This window comes from Podarcis gaigeae (assembly GCF_964106915.1).
Source record: "Podarcis gaigeae genome assembly, chromosome: 4".
Taxonomy (NCBI): Eukaryota; Metazoa; Chordata; class Lepidosauria; order Squamata; family Lacertidae; genus Podarcis; species Podarcis gaigeae.
Genome location: NC_139677.1, coordinates 90,698,367 through 90,719,065, shown reverse-complemented (window position 1 = coordinate 90,719,065; position 20,699 = coordinate 90,698,367). Strand labels below are relative to the sequence as shown.

At 47.4% G+C, this 20,699-nt stretch overlaps 2 protein-coding genes across 9 annotated transcripts in view; both read left to right on the top strand.

Moving 5' to 3' along the window:
• Positions 1 to 11,410, top strand: part of LOC310843767 (uncharacterized protein) — a 28,257-nt gene extending 16,847 nt beyond the window's left edge. The window contains exons 2-11 of one of the 8 annotated variants that reach the window (XM_083737493.1): positions 7,973 to 8,052; positions 8,167 to 8,198; positions 8,322 to 8,438; positions 8,785 to 8,884; positions 8,989 to 9,072; positions 9,838 to 9,875; positions 10,146 to 10,197; positions 10,295 to 10,382; positions 10,485 to 10,567; positions 11,283 to 11,410. In XM_083737493.1, coding sequence (XP_083593619.1) covers positions 7,973 to 8,052; positions 8,167 to 8,198; positions 8,322 to 8,438; positions 8,785 to 8,884; positions 8,989 to 9,072; positions 9,838 to 9,875; positions 10,146 to 10,197; positions 10,295 to 10,320 — 529 coding nt within the window. In that variant the 3' untranslated portion in view covers positions 10,321 to 10,382; positions 10,485 to 10,567; positions 11,283 to 11,410. The other 7 variants (XM_083737497.1, XM_083737494.1, XM_083737495.1 and 4 more) reach the window with 7 other exon arrangements.
• A 2,513-nt stretch (positions 11,411 to 13,923) lies between these two features.
• Positions 13,924 to 19,957, top strand: FUT4 (fucosyltransferase 4). The gene is made up of 2 exons (XM_083737100.1): positions 13,924 to 18,155; positions 19,483 to 19,957. Exon 1 carries the CDS (start codon positions 14,344 to 14,346, stop codon positions 15,511 to 15,513), a length of 1,170 nt encoding a protein of 389 aa, XP_083593226.1. The 5' UTR covers positions 13,924 to 14,343; the 3' UTR covers positions 15,514 to 18,155; positions 19,483 to 19,957.
• The last annotated feature ends 742 nt before the right edge of the window (positions 19,958 to 20,699 follow it).

Genomic DNA, 20,699 nt, shown 5'->3' with positions numbered 1-20,699 from the left:
ATAGTGGCGTAGTGTGGGTTGTCAGCACCCGGGGCAAGGCAAGTAATTTGCACCCCCTAACCCGTGGATTTGCGCCCCCTAACCTGTGGATTTGCGCCCCCTAACCCTAACCCCCAGATGTTGCGGCCGGTGCGGCCGCCCCCCCCTGCACCCCCCACGCTACGCCACTGTATTAAAATTTGTATTTTGGACCGCCTTTTCTGTGATGTAGGTGTGATGTATCTGAGGGGTGGTCTTAGGTTACACCCCTTCTGTGATGTATGTATGATGTTTCTGGGGGTGGTCTTGATCTACAGGGTGGCAATTTCAAAAGTCTTTATAAACCCTTGCACAGCATTGTTCTGGGTCCTCTTCCTTTCCTAAGTGTGAGGAGAGCACACTGTTGCAACAGATCAATAAAGATCAAGCTTACAAGCTGCTTTGCTTCTCAATATTCTCTGGTTGGCCTCTGTTATTTTCTCCTACCAATAGGGAATCTATGTAAGGACTCTATATGGGCTCTTGGATACCCCATAAGGGAAAAGGGCATATTTTTATTTACAACAATCCCAATTTCCTAATTTGACTGGGGTGTAGGGGAGAAAGGAGGGTGTTGTCCCTGGAAGAGGAAGTATGCACAAAGCTCAATTTCTAAAAATTAAGGGGGGTGGGCAAAAGCCATTCTGGAACTGTATCCTGCTGAAAAAGTTGAAAATTCCAAACAGAGGAGGAGAGGCTGGGGGGGTGATTAAGCAAAGGGCTTTTGCCTATGTGTCTTCTTTGTTGATTTAATGAAAGTTTTTTTGATTGACTGACTAACTGATTGATTGATTGATTGATTGATTGATTGATTATAATAAAAGGCTTCTCAGTGGCTTGGGTGGCAAGAGGCAAAAGAGGAACAGGTCTGTGTAAATGAAAGATTTCCAGCTGGTTTCCAGCGGAGAAGTCCAGTTGCGCCAATAAGTGATCAGACCCTGGCACTTCTTTGTTTCACTTTTACTTAGTGTCAGATCACCCACATCCATAGAGGTGAACACTAGGTCTAAGGCATGTTGGCGACTATGAGTTGGGCCAAACTTATTCAGGGACAGCCCTGTGGAGGCCATGCTTTCCACAAAGTCCCGAGCGGCCCCTTGTAAGGTCGTGTTGGTGTGGATGTTAAAATCCCCCAGGACAACCAAACTAGGTGTCTCCAGGAGAACATCCGCCACGACCTGAAGCAGCTCGGACAGGGAATCCTTGGTGCAGTGGGGAGGTCGGTACACCAAAAGGAATCCTGTACTGCCCCTATTGCCCAACTTCCAGAACATGCACTCAGAGAACTGGGTCTTCCCAATCGGACGCCTGGTAGAAGGTAATGACTTCCTAAAATTCACTGCAACCCCCGCCCACATGACCTGGGTTGCTGTGCGTAAGAGAAACCTGGTGGGCAAGCAGCGGCAAGAACAGGCTCATCTGCTTCATCCAACCAAGTCTCTGTTACACATGCCAGGTCAAATCCTCAATCCACGATCAAGTCATGGATGGCAGTGGTCTTATTAATTATTGACCTGGCATTGCACAGCAGCACCTTCAGGTCATGTGGGTCTCCCTTGCTGATTCCAGTATCCATCTGGTCAAGACCAGACCTGGAGGCAGGGATAGTCCTCAAACAGTGACTAAATCTGCTTACTTGGTAAGGACATGGTCTGCCTTTGAGCATGTTCAGTTTGCAATTCCTTCTTGCATCGTTATCACAACTTGCATCGCACTTATCCGTGCTTAAGGTTGCAATACCTCGTACAGTTATCTACACTCTGGCATTCTTATCTCCTGCCAATACAATTAATGGGTCAGAAAATAGTCAAATAGGAATGTAAGCACTTGGTCTAGATCAGGCCAACAAATTGGAATTTATAAAATTTTGGAACGCAGAAATAAAGTAAATCGTTAAACCATCAATTCTAGCACATGAGAGGCCAACTAAATTGTATAATTTGGCATCTTAATGATTGGTATTGTTAATTGTATTATAATTTGGCATTATTATAATGAGGCTATTATTCGATTGTTGTAATTGAAAACTAATAAAAAATTATTATTAAAAAACCCTCTTTTAGTACAAAAAATCCTAAAGGGGGAAGTAACCTCCCTTAAAACAGCCTATTTTGAGTCCTATGTTTGAGTCCCTTGAAGCAGCCTATTTTGAGAACTATTGTTGCAGAATGCCAGGCTAAATCCCGGGCCCTCCAACAAGCTATTGGGTGAAGTTGATCCTTGCATTCTTTTTCTCGGTCTGTCCTCTGCTTTCCGTGTTGTGGAATGAAAGATCAAATCATTGTGCATGGTTCCCTCCCCCGCCATACTTCCATTATATCTTCACAACTACCCTGTGAAGTAGGAACGACACAGGATGCCAGAGTAAGCAAAAGGAAAATGATATTTGCGAGGGGAGGGGATTTCCTCATGTGTTTGGGGAGAAAAGGTGAAACCTGTTCACAGACTGCAGAGCCACCGAAACGTGTTAAGCCTAAAGCTTGACTATAAATCAAGAAAGATTTCCATCTGGTTGTACCTCACTTGACGACATGCACCCTGGTGAAAAGGGTTAAGGTTTCTCAGGGGTTGTGGGAAGTGACTTGATGCCCTGATGATGTTCACAGAACCATAGAATTGTAGGGTTGGGAGGGGCATCTAGTCCAACCCCCAGCAATGAAGGAATCACAGCTAAACAATCCTTGACAGATGGCTGCCCAACCTCTGCTTAAAAACCTCCAGGGAATAGCATGTTGTAAATTTCAGGCCACTTTTCCAGAGTTTTCCCCCCAGATTAAAATCTATATTATGCTCTATGTCTATTGCTCAGTGTCTCATTTGAGCTTTAACAAGCTTGTCTTTTGTTTCCCATTCTAACAGAAGATTGCACATTTTAGACAAAAGTTTATCCTTATTTTGCATGAGTTGTGTGTGTGTGTTTTCCAAATTGTGAGCTTTGGTCCAAAAATCCATTTTTCTATCTAATTTAAACATATCGTGTAACTGGTGATATTGCAACCAATCTGTAACTTGGCTCCTTAGGTTGTCCATTGGGTTCAGTTTGGGTTCAGCATGCTATTAATTCATCATCATCAATCTTTATTACGGTCTAGAGACCCAACAAATCATTACAAAACAATACACAATTCATACAGCCTACCTCCAGGTTAAACAAGCATATTGTTCAGAATATAGGGATCATTTGTTCTTGCAACCACCGATAGAAACTTTGCCACTGCTAATGTTCTAGCATTTGTCCGGTCTTCCAAAAGGAACCTGACATAGTGAGCCTCTGATTTTCCTGGGAAAGGTACCAGCAAGGGTAGTATCAGATGCTATTAATTGAAAGAGCACTATTTGAAAATTGATTCATAGATGGTACTTTTTGTTGGAGATAACCCAGACTGAAATTCCCAGGTGTCAGAAAAGGTTATTTATGTATGCAACAACTGCGGCCCATGTTTTATTAGCTCAAAAGTGGAAAGAAAGCGAGGTCCCAACTAAAGAGGATTGGCAACGTAAGTTGACAGAATACGCACAACTTACAGATTTAACATATAGAATAAGGGAGCAAGAAGAACATACATTTAAAGAAGATTGGAGAACATTTATTGAATATATGGAAAATAACTGTATACAGCTGAAAATGCTGGCAACATTAAGATAAAGTCAACAGAGTAAATATTTTTTCATGGATATAAAAGTGGACAATTTATTTGAATGGTTATAATAAAATATGCAGGGATGTATGATATGTAAACTGAACCATGGAAAGAGAAGAATGGAAGTCATTGGATATTTTAAGGTTTGTAAAATGTTTCTTTGAAATTGTAAAACAGAAAATTGAATAAAAATTATTACAAAAATAACCCCACCCTCCAGTGAAGGAGAGTCCAGCACTTTCCAAGGGAGTCTGTTCCACTGTGAAACAGCTCTTGCCATCAGAAAGTTATTCCTAACATTTAGAAATCTCCTAAATATTCAACATTTCAATAAAGGAAAATGTTGAAAATTTATTGAAATTTGAATCCGCTGGTTCCATTGAGAATGATGGTTTTGTTAAATCATTTGTTCCAAGAGGTCTAGAAAAACACAAAGGAAAAAGAAGGAAGGAAGGAAGGAAGGAAGGAAGGAAGGAAGGAAGGAAGGAAAGGAAAGAACAGCATGGTCACAGTAAGCCTAAAGGAGAAAATGGGTAAGTCCAAAATCTCTCAGTAAAGAGCTGGAAATTGTATACATAGCTAGGGACCAATGGGGAGGCAATGACATCTGCCTAGGTGACAAAAGGGAGAGTCTTGAAACACAGTATAATTTCAAGCCAAATGGAGATAAGGGTCAAAAACATTTCCATTTAAAGTTGCACCTTGCAGGTTTGATGCTCCAAATCATACCATCTATACCAGACATATGCAAACTCAGCCCTCCAGATGTTTTGAGACTACAATTCCCATCATCCCTGACCACTGGTCCTGTTAGCTAGGGATGAAGGGAGTTGTAGTCCCAAAACATCTGAAGGGCCGAGTTGGCCTATGCCTGATCTATACAATGCCTTTGAGCATGTATGCTATGCATTTGGAATTGACTGGAGTAAGAGAACAAGAAGAAAATACGTTTAAAAAAGATTGGAAACTGTTTATTGAATATATGGAGGAAAATTGAAAATGTGGGCAGCATTAAGATAAATTCAACAGAAGTTTTTATTGATGAAATAATGGAAAGCTGAATGGTTTAGTTTTTATAAAATATGCATAGATTTATGTTGTGCAAAATGAACCATAGAAAGAGAGGAAGGGAAGTCACTGATATTTTAAGGTGAATATTATAAAATTTAAAACAGAAATTTAATTTAATTTTTTTTTTAAGAGAGCATGTACAGGGGTCTGGGTTAAAGGCGGATCTACACGGATCCTCATGGATCCCCCACTTTTTAAAAAATAACTCCAACAAATCCAGTGTCAAATCACATCTGGAAGGCACACCTACAGACTGGACTATAAAAAACGTGGATCCAACACTTAGCCGCACTGCAGCACCACAAAAACATGGATCCTCGTGAATTCATATTATTTTTATATTGAAACAAAATAAAAACACCATGCTACTCTACACCACGTATTTGTCTGTAGGCAGAACCAAAAAAATCACACATCCACTGTTTCATGGTACCGCAATGGCACAAAAACATGGTAAAAAAAGGGATCCTCATGATTTTTGCACTAGATCAGCCCAAAGTCACCATCATATCAAATATCATGGCCATGGGCACAGCCTACACCACAAAATTCACGGATCCACAGCTTCCTGGCGACACCGTGGCCCAAAAATGTGGTTTTGAAGCACGGATCTTGTAGTAAAGTTAGTACTTTCCTAGAAGCTGTTCTTTGGTCAAGTGGAGAGTGAGGCCTTGTGGGAAACCAGTAAGAATTATGGGAGCTGTCCTGTTGCTTTAACCCGTAGATCCGTTGGCTCCAAGGGCATGAGAGGTTTATTATGGGAAAGGAATTATCATAGAATCATAGAGTTGGAAGAGACCAGAGACCACAAGGGCCATTGAGTCCAACCCCCTGCCAATCAGGAAACACCACCAGAGCACTCCTGACATATGGTTGTCAAGCCTCTGCTTAAAGACCTCCAAAGAAGGAGACTCCACCACACTCCTTGGCAGCAAATTCCACTGTCGAACAGCTCTTACTGTCAGAAAGTTCTTCCCAATGTTTAGGTGGAATCTTCTTTCTAAGTAATGTGAAGGGTTGACACCTGTGAGGGAAGTTATGTATATCCAACAGGTGATGTTATCTCTCTGTTAATTGCTCAAAGGAGGTGCATCCGCATAAGCTCCAAGAAAGGGAGGAAACGCCTTTGATCTAGGCTCTGGAGTCTTAATTGGCCCAGCTGTCAGAAGTTAAAATTATTAGCCCACAAGTTGGTCATTGGAGAATTCAAATGTCACCAAGAGTGGTGATTGGGCCTGGGGGTTCTGATTCCACGTGTAAATTGGGGATAAAAAGATCTTGAGAATGGCTGGGAGGGTGTGCTCTGCAATCCGCAAAATCGCCCTGCTGCTGAGGTCCATCTAAGCAGCAGCATCTTTTCGTCCTTTTGTGATGAAGATTTAGATTTTCTAAGACCTCTGAATGCGGATCTCTGAAGGACTCTGAACTATCCTATCTTTGCCTTAGTGTGTAGAAGTGAGTATGTAGTCAGCTATAATTTACAATGTTCTTATTTTTCCTTACTTGTAATTTACCAAAAGATGTGCCTCCTTTTTAGCATGTTCTTTATGTTTTAAAATAAATTTTAAGAAAGTAACTTTCTCTTGTATTGTGTGTGCCTATCCGGGGGAATAGCTAAATCCAACGCCTAGACTTCTTGGTTGCGCTATACCAAAGAATTTCTGCCTGCAAGCTTGTGGAAGCAACTTGTAGTTTGGGGTTAACCGGTAATAAAGGAGCACAGCCGTCTCCCTTGAGCTGTGGCTTCAGGTAACCCTGGGATGAGGGAGTGGTGGCAGCCTTACCAGTTCTGTTTTGTCCTGTTTCTGAAAAAGTAAAAGGGTCTGCCAGCCTTGCTCCAGAAACCTGGTCTGGCCGGAGAGCAAAGACAGGTGAGGGAGGGGCAAGTGGCTGGGCGCCCGTTTACCACAGATCCTCATGGATCCTCACGATTTTTGCATTGGGCCAACCCAAACTCACCGTCAAATCACACATCATAGCCAGGGACACAGCCTGCACCACAAAAATCACAGATCCACAGCTTCCTGGCAACTCCGTGGCCCCAAAACGTGGTTTCGAAGAAGAGGAGGAGGAGGAGGAGGAGGTGGTGGTGGAGGAGGAGGAGGAGTTGTTTGGATTTGATATCCCGCTTTATCACTACTCCAAACACTCTGTGAGGTGAGTGGGGCTGAGAGACTTCAAAGAAGTGTGACTAGCCCAAGGTCACCCAGCAGCTGCATGTGGAGGAGTGGAGACGCGAACCCAGTTCACCAGATTACGAGTCTATCGCTCTTAACCACGACCCTTATTTATGGGAGCCTTTGGAATAGAAAAAGGAAAGGACTGTGTCAGGATGTGTTTTGTGGGGAAATTTGCAGAAGTGAAGGTGTTGATTTAGGGTACAGTTGGAGGGGGGTATGGTGCCTGCACGGGACGCAGGTGGCGCTGTGGGTTAAAGCCTCAGCACCTAGGACTTGCCGATCGAAAGGTCGGCGGTTCGAATCCCTGCGGCGGGGTGCGCTCCCGCTGCTCGGTCCCAGCGCCTGCCAACCTAGCAGTTCGAAAGCACCCCTGGGTGCAAGTAGATAAATAGGGACCGCTTACCAGCGGGAAGGTAAACGGCGTTTCCGTGTGCGGCTCTGGCTCGCCAGAGCAGCGATGTCACGCTGGCCACGTGACCCGGAAGTGTCTCCGGACAGTGCTGGCCCCTGGCCTCTTGAGTGAGATGGGCGCACAACCCCAGAGTCTGTCAAGACTGGCCCGTACGGGCAGGGGTACCTTTACCTTTACCTTTATGGTGCCTGCTGGAGGGGGAAACCCCCGCCACCCTTTCCAAAAAAATCCGGTAACAATGTTAAGAATGACCCAAAGCTCTCCCCTCTCCCTATTCATTTCATTTGCTTCATGAAATTTATACACTGCTTGACTGCATGAATGAGGGGACCAGGCTCTCTGGGTCCTGGCATGGCTGTAGCTCTTGAACCCAGAGCACTTGGGAGCTCCTTTCTCTCTCTGCCAGCCCTTCATGCTCTGGGCTCCCTCTTTCAGGCTCTGATGATGCCCTTTCAGGTCACTGAACTGCAGAGAGATGGAAGGAATTGGTCATGATGGGCCGGCAAGGATCGATTAGGCTCCACATATGTATTTCTGTTCTGCCAATTCGGCAGTGGTTCACTGTTTCTCCAGACGCCCCTCCTTACACACACACCCCAAGAACTGGGGCTGCCAGCGTCTGAGTCGCTCTCTCCGCTCATCTCTTCTAGGATCAGGTGCTTAAGGCGCCTGTTCAGGTGCTGCCACAGGGTGGCCCCCCAGCAAGACCCAGAGCAGCCCGTGGCACCAGGTCAGCTGGGGGCCCTCCTTTTTTGGACAGAGGAGGGCAGGAATGGGCATGGGGGGCAACTAGTCCAAGGATGCAAAAGAGGACTCACCTCTTCCCATGCCCTTCTGTTTGCAGTTCTGCTGCGGTTCCACATCCCAGCCCCAGGGGTGAGTATTGGAGAAAACAAGAGCAGGGACTGGATTCCTCAGACCTGCCCCCCACTCTGCACTCTCAGATGCGGAGAAACCCTCCCCTCATGAGGAACTGACAGCCTGACTTTTGCATTTCAGCTGCTGGAGGATGAACAGCTCTACCTCCTGGGGGTCATCCAGAGCTGCCAGGCAGCTGAGCTCAGGGGGCTTCGATCCCTGAAGTGCTCCAAGCAGGAGACGGCCCAAGCCATTTTGGTGAGTGATGGGGGGGGGGTGTGGGGGGAAGGGGCTGTGCATCTGCGGAGAGAAGGACCCTGCCAGCTTAGGGCATGGGGTTGCCATTTCCCTGCAAAGCCAAGCCTGGTGTTTGGGGTCGGAGCTGATTTTCCTCCTCTGTTCTCTTCCAGGACATCCTGGGGCCCTTGGAGCACTTCAGGGATCACCCCCTGGCCCTTGCCTTGGAGGCCCTCCTCCAGCTCAGGTGAGTGGGGTCTTTGGCGTGGATGGGGTTGTGGGTGGGGGCAGAACTCTAGGGGGAAAGAGCAGGCGGGAGGGAGAAGGGGGCAAGGGAGACTCTAACCCTCTCATTTCATCTCTGCAGCACGATGAGGCCCAAATTCAGCTGCGATATGATCAGTGCCATCCTGCACAGGACGTCGGAGGCCGTGCTGAAAGGGGCCGAGGAGGAGGAGAGAGAAGAAGTATGTCCTTGGTTTTGACTTCCCTTCATGGCTCTTTCTTCTTCTTCATCACACACTTGCAGAACCAACCCAGCATTCAAACTCTCTTCTCTCTTTTCCCGCAGGAACTGAAGAGGCACTTCCGGCTCCTGCTGGGGAGTCTCCTTATTTAAGCCCCCAACCCTGGCACCCTCCTCCACCTTCTCAGCGTAAGGGTCCCAATGGCATCAGGGAAGGTTTTAAGGTTGTCCCGTCCCCCCGTCCCTTACCCAATGGACTGCCCCATTTCTGGGGCACAGAGCCTGTTTGGCCCCCAATTTGGTCCAAGACCAAAGCTGGCAAACCCTCATGGTCCAGAAGTGCCAGGGACTCCGTGGTGGGGGCAGTGGGGGCCGCTTTGGCCCAGACTGGCCCCTGACTCTGAGACGCTCTTTCCTCCTGCAGGACCTCCGAGGATACGCCCTGGGAGAAAGTGAGGAGGCTCAAGAACTAGCGGCCAGCAGCATTTCCTTGCTGCTGGCCATTGCCCGGTGTGGTGATCACGGTCTATTGACCCTGTGCGATAGCTTTCTTCGCTACCACCACCCTGCTTCTCATGGGGACACGCGGAGTCCAGACTGTTGTTAACATAAACAAATAATCAAGTTTATTTTTAAATGCAGGAACAAGCGTATGGTTGCAGTTTATTTTTCTCTTGTCAGTTTCCTAATCTTGGTTCCTAGCAACTCCAAACTGAATTATTCCCCACTGTCTATCCAACTCAACCTAACAATTCCTCTCACTTTCTCACAATACAACTCTACCAACCCACACCTAATCCTCCCTCTTCCTTCTCCAACACCCAAGCCTCAACTCCCAACTGACAAACCTCAACTGACTTTCAAAACCTCCCACTCTATCTTTTACTCCCCCCTTGCATTCTCACTGGCCAATCACATCACACCCATTTTAACCCTTTCCTTGACCCATCGTAGGAGGCAAACGCCACACCCGGAAATACCCCAGCCTCAGAGTAAGTACCCCCCAAGATCACATCCCCAAGTGATCTTTAGTGCAGATGATGTGGGGTGTGTGCCTGGGGGCCAGGATGAGGCCAGGGGCTTTTCCTGCCCCCTTTCCTGCTGCTGCCCTTCCACCTCTGCCCAGGAGGCTGCAGGGCCCAGGGAGGTCCTCTGGAACAAGGGATTGGGCCCAAGACAGAGGGAGACCCATCCTTCCTGACTTGGGACTGCTTCTGTGCTCTCTTGCTCCCATCTGACCCTGATTTTTCTTTCCTCTGCAGATGACAGTACTTCAGCCGGACCTGGCTTGCTTCTGCCTGAACCTGAAAGAAGGTAAGCCCCCACACCTTGGAGACAGCGACCTTTGAATAAAGGCCTGTGGGAAAATCTCATTTTCATTTTCATTCTCTTCTCATTCTCATCCATCCAGATGACATCATCATTGAGGATTTATAGGTAGTGTGGACCTCGGGCTCCACTGAACGCCAGAGAGGCCAACATCCAAATGCACTCAGCAGGTAAGACTTTCTCAAAAGCCCATCTGTAGTTAGAGATGCCCTGTTTCATCTATGAGAGAAGCAGGCACTCCTGGCATCCTGCTTACCTTTTTTCTCTTGCAGGTGACAGAACGATGCCAGCAAGACTTCCTTCTCCATCTTTTCATGGCGGCAGAAGGGCAGCAGTGGCTGTGGGACCAGATCAGGTAGGGGGAAGCTGCCTTGTGGGGACAGAGGCCAAGGGTGGAACAATGTCATGGACTGGTTGGGCACAGAGGAATGGTGGGAGGAAGCAGGAAGCAGGAAGGGAAGACGTCTCAGAGCCCAGGGAGTGGAGGGGGGGGGGACAAGGAGGAGCAGTCAGAGGGAGAAGAGGCCGAGGAACCAGGGGAGGGGAGCCAATGGGTCTCAAACCCTCGGTGAGTGAGGGACTTTCCCCTGTGTCAGAAGACAGGCTCCAGCAGATGGAGCGGACGTGATCCAGAGGAAGCTGTTTGTGCACATTGCAGTAGAGGGAAGTGAGGGGCCGATGGGGCTCATCCCCCCCGGAAGGAAGCCCATCGAGGAGAACTCTGATTCTAAACCTCTGCTGCCTCCTGGGATGGCTTCAGGAGAAGAAAAGGCTCCAGAGTAAACCCTACACAGATGCAGAGTGGAGTCCCTAAGATGCTTGGGTGGCGTTTTGTAGGCCTCCTTCTGGCAACTCCTGCAGCCAAGCAGGTGCCTTATGCCTTGCTCTTCTTTCCTCTGGACCACATCACGGAGGCCGGGGGGGGGGGGGACAGATCTGGGCAGAGGGTTGACCCCTTTGTTTTGGCAAAAGACAGGGCAGGGGAGGGGACAGAGAGAGAGATCTGAAAATTGTTGACATTATTTTGCCCCAAAAGATCTCACAGAATTTTGGGTTTTTCCATTCCTTAGGACATAGGATCTACTCCCTGTGTAACTCCACGTGCCAAGAAGAAAAAGAACAGGAAGAGAATGGAATAGAAATAAATATTTTTTAATGGATTTTGAATAAATGCTCAATAAATTCTTACTGTTTTGAATTTCATTGTGTTATTGTCTTCCAGGACGCGGGTGGCGCTGTGGGTTAAACCACAGAGCCTAGGGCTTGCCGATCAGATCGGTCCCTGCTCCTGCCAACCTAGCAGTTTGAAAGCACATCAAAGTGCAAGTAGATAAATAGGTAGCGCTCTGGCGGGAAGGTAAACGGTGTTTCGTGTGCTGCTCTGGTTCTCCAGAAGCGGCTTTGTCATACCGGCCACATGACCCGGAAGCTGTACGCCAGCTCCCTTGGCCAATAAAGTGAGATGAGCATCGCAAGCCCAGAGTCGGTCACGACTGGACCTAATGGTCAGGGGTCCCTTTACCTTTACCTCTACCTATTGTCTTCCATTGGACACTTTTGTTGTTGCAGCCTGAAATAGCATTAGCATTTTTTGCTGCTGCCGCATCACTCTCAGGTTGATCATGTTAAGCTTGTGGTCCCCTAAGATCCCTAGATCCTTTTCCCTACCAGCAAACCAGTGTCCCTCATCTTATATTTGTGCAGCTGGTTCTTCCTGCCAAAGTGCAGAACCTTAGATTGGCTAGAGGTCCTCTTTGCTCGCCTTCAGGGTGTGACCGTGTCGCAGTCAGTGCTGTGGTAGCTCTGTGTGGCATTGACACAGTTCAGTGCAATCACCTGGTGACAATCCAGTCCAGCTGGTGCCAGATCTAAGATGAGATCTAAGATATCTCCAGCATACTGAGTGTTTTGTCTTGGTAGAGCACACCATGTTCGTGATGCAGAGGCTGTGGTATGAACACAGTTCAGGTAGCCTTTGGCCATTCTTGTTCACACTCCCAATACCAAGGGGGCCTCTTTGGTTATCCCAGCTGTGATGAACTCTCCTAGCAGGAATAGTAATAGTAATAATAATTTTATTATTTATACCCCGCCCATCTGGTTGGGTTTCCCCAGCCACTCTGGGCAGCTCCCAGCAGAACACTAAAAACAGAATAAAACTTCAGACAGGGCTGCCTTCAGATGTCTTCTAAAAGTGAGAGAGTTGTTTATTTCTTTGACATCTGCTGGAAGATGTTCCACAGTGCAGGCGCCACTACCGAGAAGGCTGCTGACATGCTGGTCTACTTCCTTGCAGAACTTGTTCTTGATCTGCATATCAGAGCACACAGAGTGTACTCAATATGTTAACCGGAATGGAGGTAGTTGAGAGATGGAGAGAAGGCAAGCATTCTGAGCCCTCAGCTGGCAGTTCTATCACAGACAGAAGGGAGTCCCTCGCTGCAAATCTTATGCCGTGAATCTTCGGGATGCCCTCCTTGCCACAAAGGGTGTAGTTCTCTCTGAGGCTGCCATTCGAAGCGAGTCTTGTCCCCTGTTAAGCAGCAATGTCAATGTTGCGTGTTTTCAGCTCATGGTCAATGATGCTCATCTTCCCTGAGTTGCTGACTTGAAGCAAGCCAGAACACATGGTCCTAATGTTCCAGCTTGCTGGGTGCAAGAGGGTTTGTTCCTTTCTTTTTGCCTGATATAGCAGTTTCGTCTGCTTAGTGTGTGTGATACTGTGAGCTCCAAGCACCCACTGAGGCAGGTGGCCAGTCAGCATTTTATTGATTGAGGACTGCCTGGCTTTATTGAGGTTGAATGTGTGTGTGTGTGTGTGCGCGCGCGTGCACACACACACACACACACACACACACAGAAACACCGTGATCACAGGGTTGGTGGGAGAAGGCAAAGGAAGGGGCACAACAAGTCCCACCCCCCCTCCTTTCTCTCTAGCAAGGAATTTATCATTTTTCATTGAAAAGTTAGCCTGTCTCCTCAGTTCAGTCCAATTTGCCAGGACAAAGTGAAGGCGAATACTGTCCTTGTCCAACAAGCAGTGCTTGTACCTTTATGACCAGTAAGCCATGGATCCGAGTTTTTTGTGGTGCAGGCTGTGCCCCTGGCTATGATGTGTGATTTGACAGCGAGTTAGGGTTGGTCCAATGCAAAAAGTGTGAGGGTCCATGAGGATCCATGCTTCAAAACCACATTTTAGGGCCATGGTGTCGCCAGGAAGCCGTGGATCCGTGATTTTTGTGGTGCATGCTGTGCCCATGGCCATGATGTTTGATCTGACTTCGAGCTGATCTAGTGCAAAAATCATGAGGATCCGTGTTTTTTAACCATGTTTTTGCGCCATTGCGCGGCCCCACGAAACAGTGGGTGCATGATTTTTTTGATGCTGCCCACAAAGACACGTTCTACAGTATCATGGCAGTTTTATTTAATTTGAATGAAAAAAATATGATATGAATTCATGAGGATCCGTTTAAAATCAGCTGGATCCGCCTTTTACCCGTTCCCCATGTGCAGACTGCATTTCGTTCTTGCATCGTGATCACAACCTGCGTCGCACCTCTCCGTGCCTCGGGTTGCAACACCGCAGCAGGTTAACGCAACCAGAGGCTAACTTCTAAGTACGCTCTGCTTGGGAGTACGCTGTTAGAGCTTTGGGCATTTCCCTCCCTCGCGGTTCCATCTCCAGCTCCCAACTAAATCACTGCATCTCCGAGCTGGCAGAGAGCAACGGCACAGCAGAAGCCATCCGATTGCGCGGGCTCACACCTCCTTCCACCTCTTACAGCAGGCAGAAATCCAACAGGTGCAGCCCTGCCATCCCTTCACCCGCGGTGCTGGCGGAGGGGAAAGCTGTTGCGGCTGAATCTCTGCGCGCCCCAAGGAAATCGGCATATACGAACAAACAGACAAACAAAGGGACGAGGAGCAACCGGGTCGTGTCCGGCGGCTCTCCAAGGAGTTCGGATCCTTGGAGCGGCCACCCTTCCGCTTAGAGGAGGCCGGAGAGCCGCGGCCCCCTCTGGGGAAGGCGGGCCTGCAACCCGGGACCCATCGGGATGCGCCACTCGGCGCCCTGGCAGGCGGGGCCGGGCAGGAGGCGGTGGCAAAGGCCGCCAAAGGACCACGATGCGCCCTCGGCGCTTTCTTCATCCCCTCGGTCGGCGGCGGCCCGCGATGGATCCCCCGGAGCCGGGCTTGTTGTGCCGGCTGCGAGGCCGGCTTGCGCGCCTTGCGCCCTGGCTGTGCCACGGCTTCTCCTGCCCCGGGGCGCCGGGGCTGAAGCGGCGTCTGCTGGCGGCCGGGCTGTCCTGCTGCACCGTGCTGGCCTTGTACGCCGCCAGCAGCCTGCGGGACCCGCCGCCCGTGTGGGGCCGCGGCAACGACGGGGGCGACGAGGCGGTGACCGTCCTCATGTGGTGGGTGCCCTTCGGGCGCAACCAGCCCTTGGACGGCTGCGAGCGCCGCTTCGGCATCCGCGCCTGCAACCTCACCACCGACCGGGGGCGCCAGCTGGAGGCGCAGGCTGTCGTCTTCCACCACAGGAACCTCATGAGCAGTGGCCTCAAGAACCTGCCCCGGGTTAGGCCCCCTGGGCAGCTCTGGGTGTGGATGAACTCGGAGTCACCCTCACATACCCGAGGCCTCAGGGACCTGGCGGGCATCTTCAACTGGACCATGACCTACAAGGTGGACTCGGACGTCTTCGTGCCCTATGGGTATCTCCGTCCTAGCCAGACACCTGCCCCACACCTCTCCATGCCCAGGAAGACCAAGCTGGTGTCCTGGATCATCAGCAACTGGAACAAAGAGCAGGCCCGCGTCCGCTACTACCACCAGCTGAAGGACCACCTCCCCATCGACGTCTACGGCGCCCACGGCCTGAAGCTGAAGGACAACAGTGTGGTCAAGACGGTCTCCGAGTACAAGTTCTACTTGGCCTTTGAGAACTCCCAGCATCCAGACTACATCACTGAGAAACTCTGGAGGAACGCCTTGACATCCTGGGCAGTGCCCATTGTGCTTGGCCCCGCAAGGTCCAACTACGAGCTTTTCATTCCCCCCGATTCTTTCATCCATATCGACGACTTTGCCAGTCCCAGGCAACTGGCCCTTTACCTGAAATTCCTAGATAAAAACAAGAGCCAGTACCAGAGGTATTTTGCCTGGAGGAAGCGGTACGACGTGCAGGTGATGTTCTTCTGGGTTGAACACGGCTGCAGGGTTTGCGACGCAGTCAGGGCTGCGGGCAAGCAACCCAAGACCATCCAGAATCTAGCCAACTGGTTTGAGAGTTGACCCCGTGTGGGGTTAGCTGGGGTTTCTTCTTGGTGTAATTAAGGGGAGTATGTGATGGGTGAAGGGCCTGGGGTGACAGGTCTACACCAAAAAAAGGGAAATCCTTGGAGTTTTGTCTAAAGGCAAATTTGCAAGTTTGGGTTGCTTGCCTCATGGAGAGTCGGAAAGGATGTTGGGTCTAGATAGGAGAACAGCATTTTAATGATTCTGTATGTAATTCCCCCAGCACTTTGAAAGCTAGCACTTTAGTTCTTGCTGATGTACTACTGTATATTTTTTTAGTTATATCCATAAATGCAATTCCTCTATCTAGACACACAAACCTGAATTGCATAACTAATAGCCCCAGGACTCTGCCAAATAATTTTGCCAAACATGTAGCTCAACAGTGATTTTTGCAGGGTGTTTTTGAGGTGGTGACTTCTCACAAGTGGACTTGTGGCATGATGATGCCTGATTTTGAGCATGGCCAGCCAGTTTGGGATGGTGACTTGCCAGCTCCAGGCTCTGCCCATATTTTTAAGCTTTTCCATTTCACCGTGACCCACAATGGTCTGTCACTGATTGATGGTTCCATGAGCCTAACCATCATGACTAAATTCCCCGGTAATGTCAGAATGTAATCTCACCATGTATGCACTGCAGGTAAATGATTGCATAACAGAAGACCAGTGATACTATCTTACCTGTTACCAAATGGTAATTGCAGATTCAGGACATTGAAATATGTGAACTTACCTTGACATGGGTTTTCAAAGATGGTCTTATAAGTGCAGCTAAATTAAATCGCATCATTGGGTGCTGATAGACCCAGTGCTTCACCCAATGTTCACCTAAATCCATCCCATCGTGGTCTTCCGTAGCTGAATCCATAGATGCTGCACAGACCAAGCACACTGTGCTGAGGACTTAAATATTTGTTTCTGTAACCATCCTTTCTCGCCATGATAGCTCTTTTGGATTGATGGCCTCCACTGTACCTAAGACTTACCTCAACCTGGAATAGGGAGCCTATGGCCCCTTCAATGCAGGAATATGCAGCTGTCCTATATGGGGATCGAACCTGCAACCTTGGTGTTATCAGCACCACAGTCTAACCAACAGCTATCCAGGCTCAATAGCATTTGTTTTTATCTTGTGTTCCTGGGAATTTGGATTCCTTAGAAGCTTGTGAGAGATTCGTTGGAGAGAAATTCAACAACAGTGGGCAAGTTTATGGGGTGGGGTGGGGTGGGGACCAGCTTATCCACTACTACCGATCTTCTACAATATGCCGACATGGTATGTGTGTGTTCAGGCACACTCTTATGGTGAAGACAGACATCATAATATAGAAATCTCACCTGGCTTTTCAACTTTCCGATACCTGTGAATCAAACACTGGCTGAGCCCTCAGCCTTCCCAAGCCTCCCATTCCCAAGTTTTTGGAGGGCTATGTTTTGAATTTAAAAATATTAAGTGCCAAATTCATGTTTCTATGTTCATCCATTATATATATATATGCTCTGAAATGGGAGAAGTGTATTGCACCACAGCGTGCCTTCTTCTGCAAACTTGTGGAGCTGTTTCTTCCTACCACAAAGACCTTGAGAGCACAAGGTACATGGCGTACTGAAAGGAAGGGTGCTTTCAAAGTAGATCTGCTGGTTTACAAGTCAAGTATCATGTCTGTCTTCATATTTAGTTCGGTGGCGGAGCCCAGCCGTGCTCTGCAGGTATGGAGAGAGGAGCGCATAGCTCAGTGACTGAACACATACTTCACATGCAGACCATCTCAGGTTCAATCCATGATATATCTCCAGTTTTAGAAAGGAGCAGGAAGGCAGTGATCGACAGTATATATTGACAATATATATTGACAATATATGTTGACAATATTACTGATTGACAGTATATGTTGACAATAATGAATTACCGGCAGATTAACCAGCTATCTGACTTGGTAGCTTTGTTTGTGTTTTCATGGATTCGTGTTTGAGCTGCTGTGGTTATTACACACACAGACGAATCTGCGTTGGCAACTTTTTTCCTAGGTGTTAAAACTTGAATCACACTCCTAAAGATGGTTTTAATAGCAATAAGCCTAAACGAAGCCTTTCTCTGTGAACCCTCAGAGAAATCCCAGCAGGCAAGAATTGCACAGACACACGCACAAGCACACAAAAAGGTGTGGGTGTCAGGACAAACAAACAGCCAGCCCTTTAGAGTATAAAGTATTTCTTTCACTAAAAATAACTAGTTGTGCCCAGAGAGAAAGATGAAGAGAGCCAAAACAGGAAGAAACGATTTAAAATGTCTTCGGCGCCTGAGCTAGGAGTTTTGTGTTTGTTTACAGGCATTTGTGTAATTTTCCCCATGTTCTCATAAGAGGGGAAAATTTGACTTGATCTGTGACTTCATCAGAACTTTTTTATTTTTATTTTAGTATCATGAGCCTGTATTGTACAATGATTAATCTGCAAAACTAAAAATACCGTGATTGACAGGTGCTATGCAAGTCAGGGAAGTTCCCAATTTATATTCATGATGAACTTTGCATATCTGCAAATGGAGAATGTGGATGTTTAGGGGCATTGTTCTGTGGGGCTGAGAAGAGAAAAAAGTATGAATATATATTTGTTTTTAAAGGCAGGGAGCCAGAGGCGAGTAAAGAATTGCCACCTCTTGACCAACAGACTCCCCATAAAAACAAAATACTTCTTTTCTGCCAGTTTTAGCAGAAACTGAAGATGTGTGTTTACTTTTCCCTTCTCAATAAGCTTGATAGCTAGTAATTGTAAATGTGACCAGACTCAGAAGCATGGACTTTTTCTCTGGTTGCTGGATTCTACTTTAGATTCCTGTATAAAGTATAAATATAGTCCGGCCCCCCACAAGGTCTGAGGGACAGTGGACCAGCCCCCTGCTGCAAAAGTTCGCTGACCCCTGTCCTTATCAGAAGATGAACAGTTTTGAATGATCTTTTTTGTGGTTTGTACAGAAGGGACGTGGGTGGCGCTGTGGTCTAAACCACAGAGCCTAGGGCTTGCCGATCAGAAGGTTGGCGGTTCGAATCCCCACAACGGGGTGAGCTCCCGTTGCTTGGTCCCTGCTCCTGGCAACCTCGCAGTTCGAAAGCACATCAAAGTGCAAGTAGATAAATAGGTACCGCTCCGGCGGGAAGGTAAACGGCGTTTCCGTGCGCTGCTCTGGTTCGCCAGAAGCAGCTTAGTCATGCTGGCCACATGACCCGGAAGCTGTATGCCGGCTCCCTCGGCCAATAAAGCGAGATGAGCGCCGCAACCCCAGAGTCAGCCACAACTGAACCTAATGGTCAGGGATCCCTTTACCTTTACCTTTACAGAAGGAAATGAAAACGATATCGCTACCTATTAGACTTGGGCTATGTTTTAATAATAGCAGATCGAAGACATAATTTATTTAGAGAGAATATAAAGTGTTGCTTCACCACCTTGTGCTAAGTCCAACCTCAGTCCATCACTTGGAAGTTGCTTGGTTCCAATAGGAAAAGCTTAAAACTCTTTCCACTGAAACCAATGGGATTTAAAAAGACCTACCGGTATAATTTTCTCCAGAGATGCATTCAGGTCACGAGGGAGTGAGGGGGTACGTTTTGCATCAGCTGTAGGAATTTCACCAGCTACAGACCAATTTTCTAAGTGGTTAAAGAGACGCAAAATCCCAGTGGCTAAGCATTTGGTCAGTCTGTTAAGAATTTGGAAGATTCCCGCGCCCTGCCACCCCCATCAAGGAGCTGGCACATTGAATTAAAGATAAATAAGCCAGAGGTAAAACAAAGTGTTGCAATGTGACGTGTTATTGTTGGCTTTGCCAGCTATTCACCTATAAAGAAGGTGGTATTTAGTCATGGTTATCTTTCATCAGGAAGTTGGTTGGCGATGTACACTCAGTGCTTCATCCTAGCATTCATGCTGAAAAGTGCCTTCTAATGTACATTGGTACCTGAAGGAAGTCTGCTTATGTGCACAGATTCCCTTTGCTGAATCAGTATATATTCCATGCAACATCAGGAGATGCAATTATAAGTGGTTATAATTAGGTGCCTAGAGTTCTGCTGTGCGGTGTCCTTGTGTAGAACACGTACTAAACCTTATTTCTTTCTGTTCTGACTTGCTTGCAAAATGACCTGCTCGGAAGACCTCTTGTTTATTTCTGATGTGTATGTCTTAAAGCAGTATGGGAGTGGTTCTTTTAAAAAAATATTTAAAAAATCAAGTGAGGCATCTCAGTTATCTGGACCAATTGAGAGACAAATTTATATGGTCCTGTATCTTTTTTTAAAAAATGCATTTCTGATGCATGTAATTTAGGTAATTTTATATTTGCTTCTCATTCTGATCCCAATTTGAAAACAGATATTTTTATATTTGCAGACCTATTTCTGATAAGGTGACAATAAAATAAGTTAAATGAAGCATATTAAGGTGTGTGTTCCCTTTCTCTCATTTTTGTTCCTTTTCCTTAAACATTTGCGATGGGTTTGGAAGTCTTTTTTTATAGTTATTAGTCAACCAGTGAGTGGGAAGGGTGTTCTCTGATGCCCCTTTCCTCTGTCAAATGCAAAGAGCTGGAATACTGTTTCATTGAGCTGTCATGGCCTGTGATGGGTTTTTTCAGGAACGAGACTTCAGAAAGTTTGAAGGTAGCATTATTTAAGCATCCGTTTCTGAGAGAAGCACCACCGTCTTTGCTCAACACCGGTGGCGGCAACTTTTGATTGCCCCTGCCTTATCAAAAGCAAGCCTGTTCTCACCCTTGATTTTTGGACTTCTAATAAATTCCTTTCGTTGTCGCTCCTTAAATTTAATCCATGAATGAGGACTGTGTGCAATGAAGAGAGAAAGCTGAAGTGAGAAGGACTTTGGTTAGAGAGCTCCACCGGGAAGAGTGGAGGTGGGGAGGCGAAAATACAGCCTCATAAAGGTGGGTTTAAAAGGGAAATCATGGACCAATAAAAGGTTTGTTGCCATGTTCCCACCTGCTCCTGCTGCACATGAAATCCTTCCAATTCAGTCCCTTTATCTGATTGTTGGAATTCTTAAGCCACAGCCCTTGTCTCTACAACCCATACCACACACGTCCTGTTTCCCACCCTATAATTCCCCCCACCCCACTGGACTGTGTGCTTAAACTCTGACAATAGCTCTGGGTTGTCTAGATCAGGG

Bases quoted from the DNA above. Each gene is read 5' to 3' on its own strand.
- FUT4 (XM_083737100.1), top strand. From the start codon at position 14,344: ATGCGCCCTCGGCGCTTTCTTCATCCCCTCGGTCGGCGGCGGCCCGCG.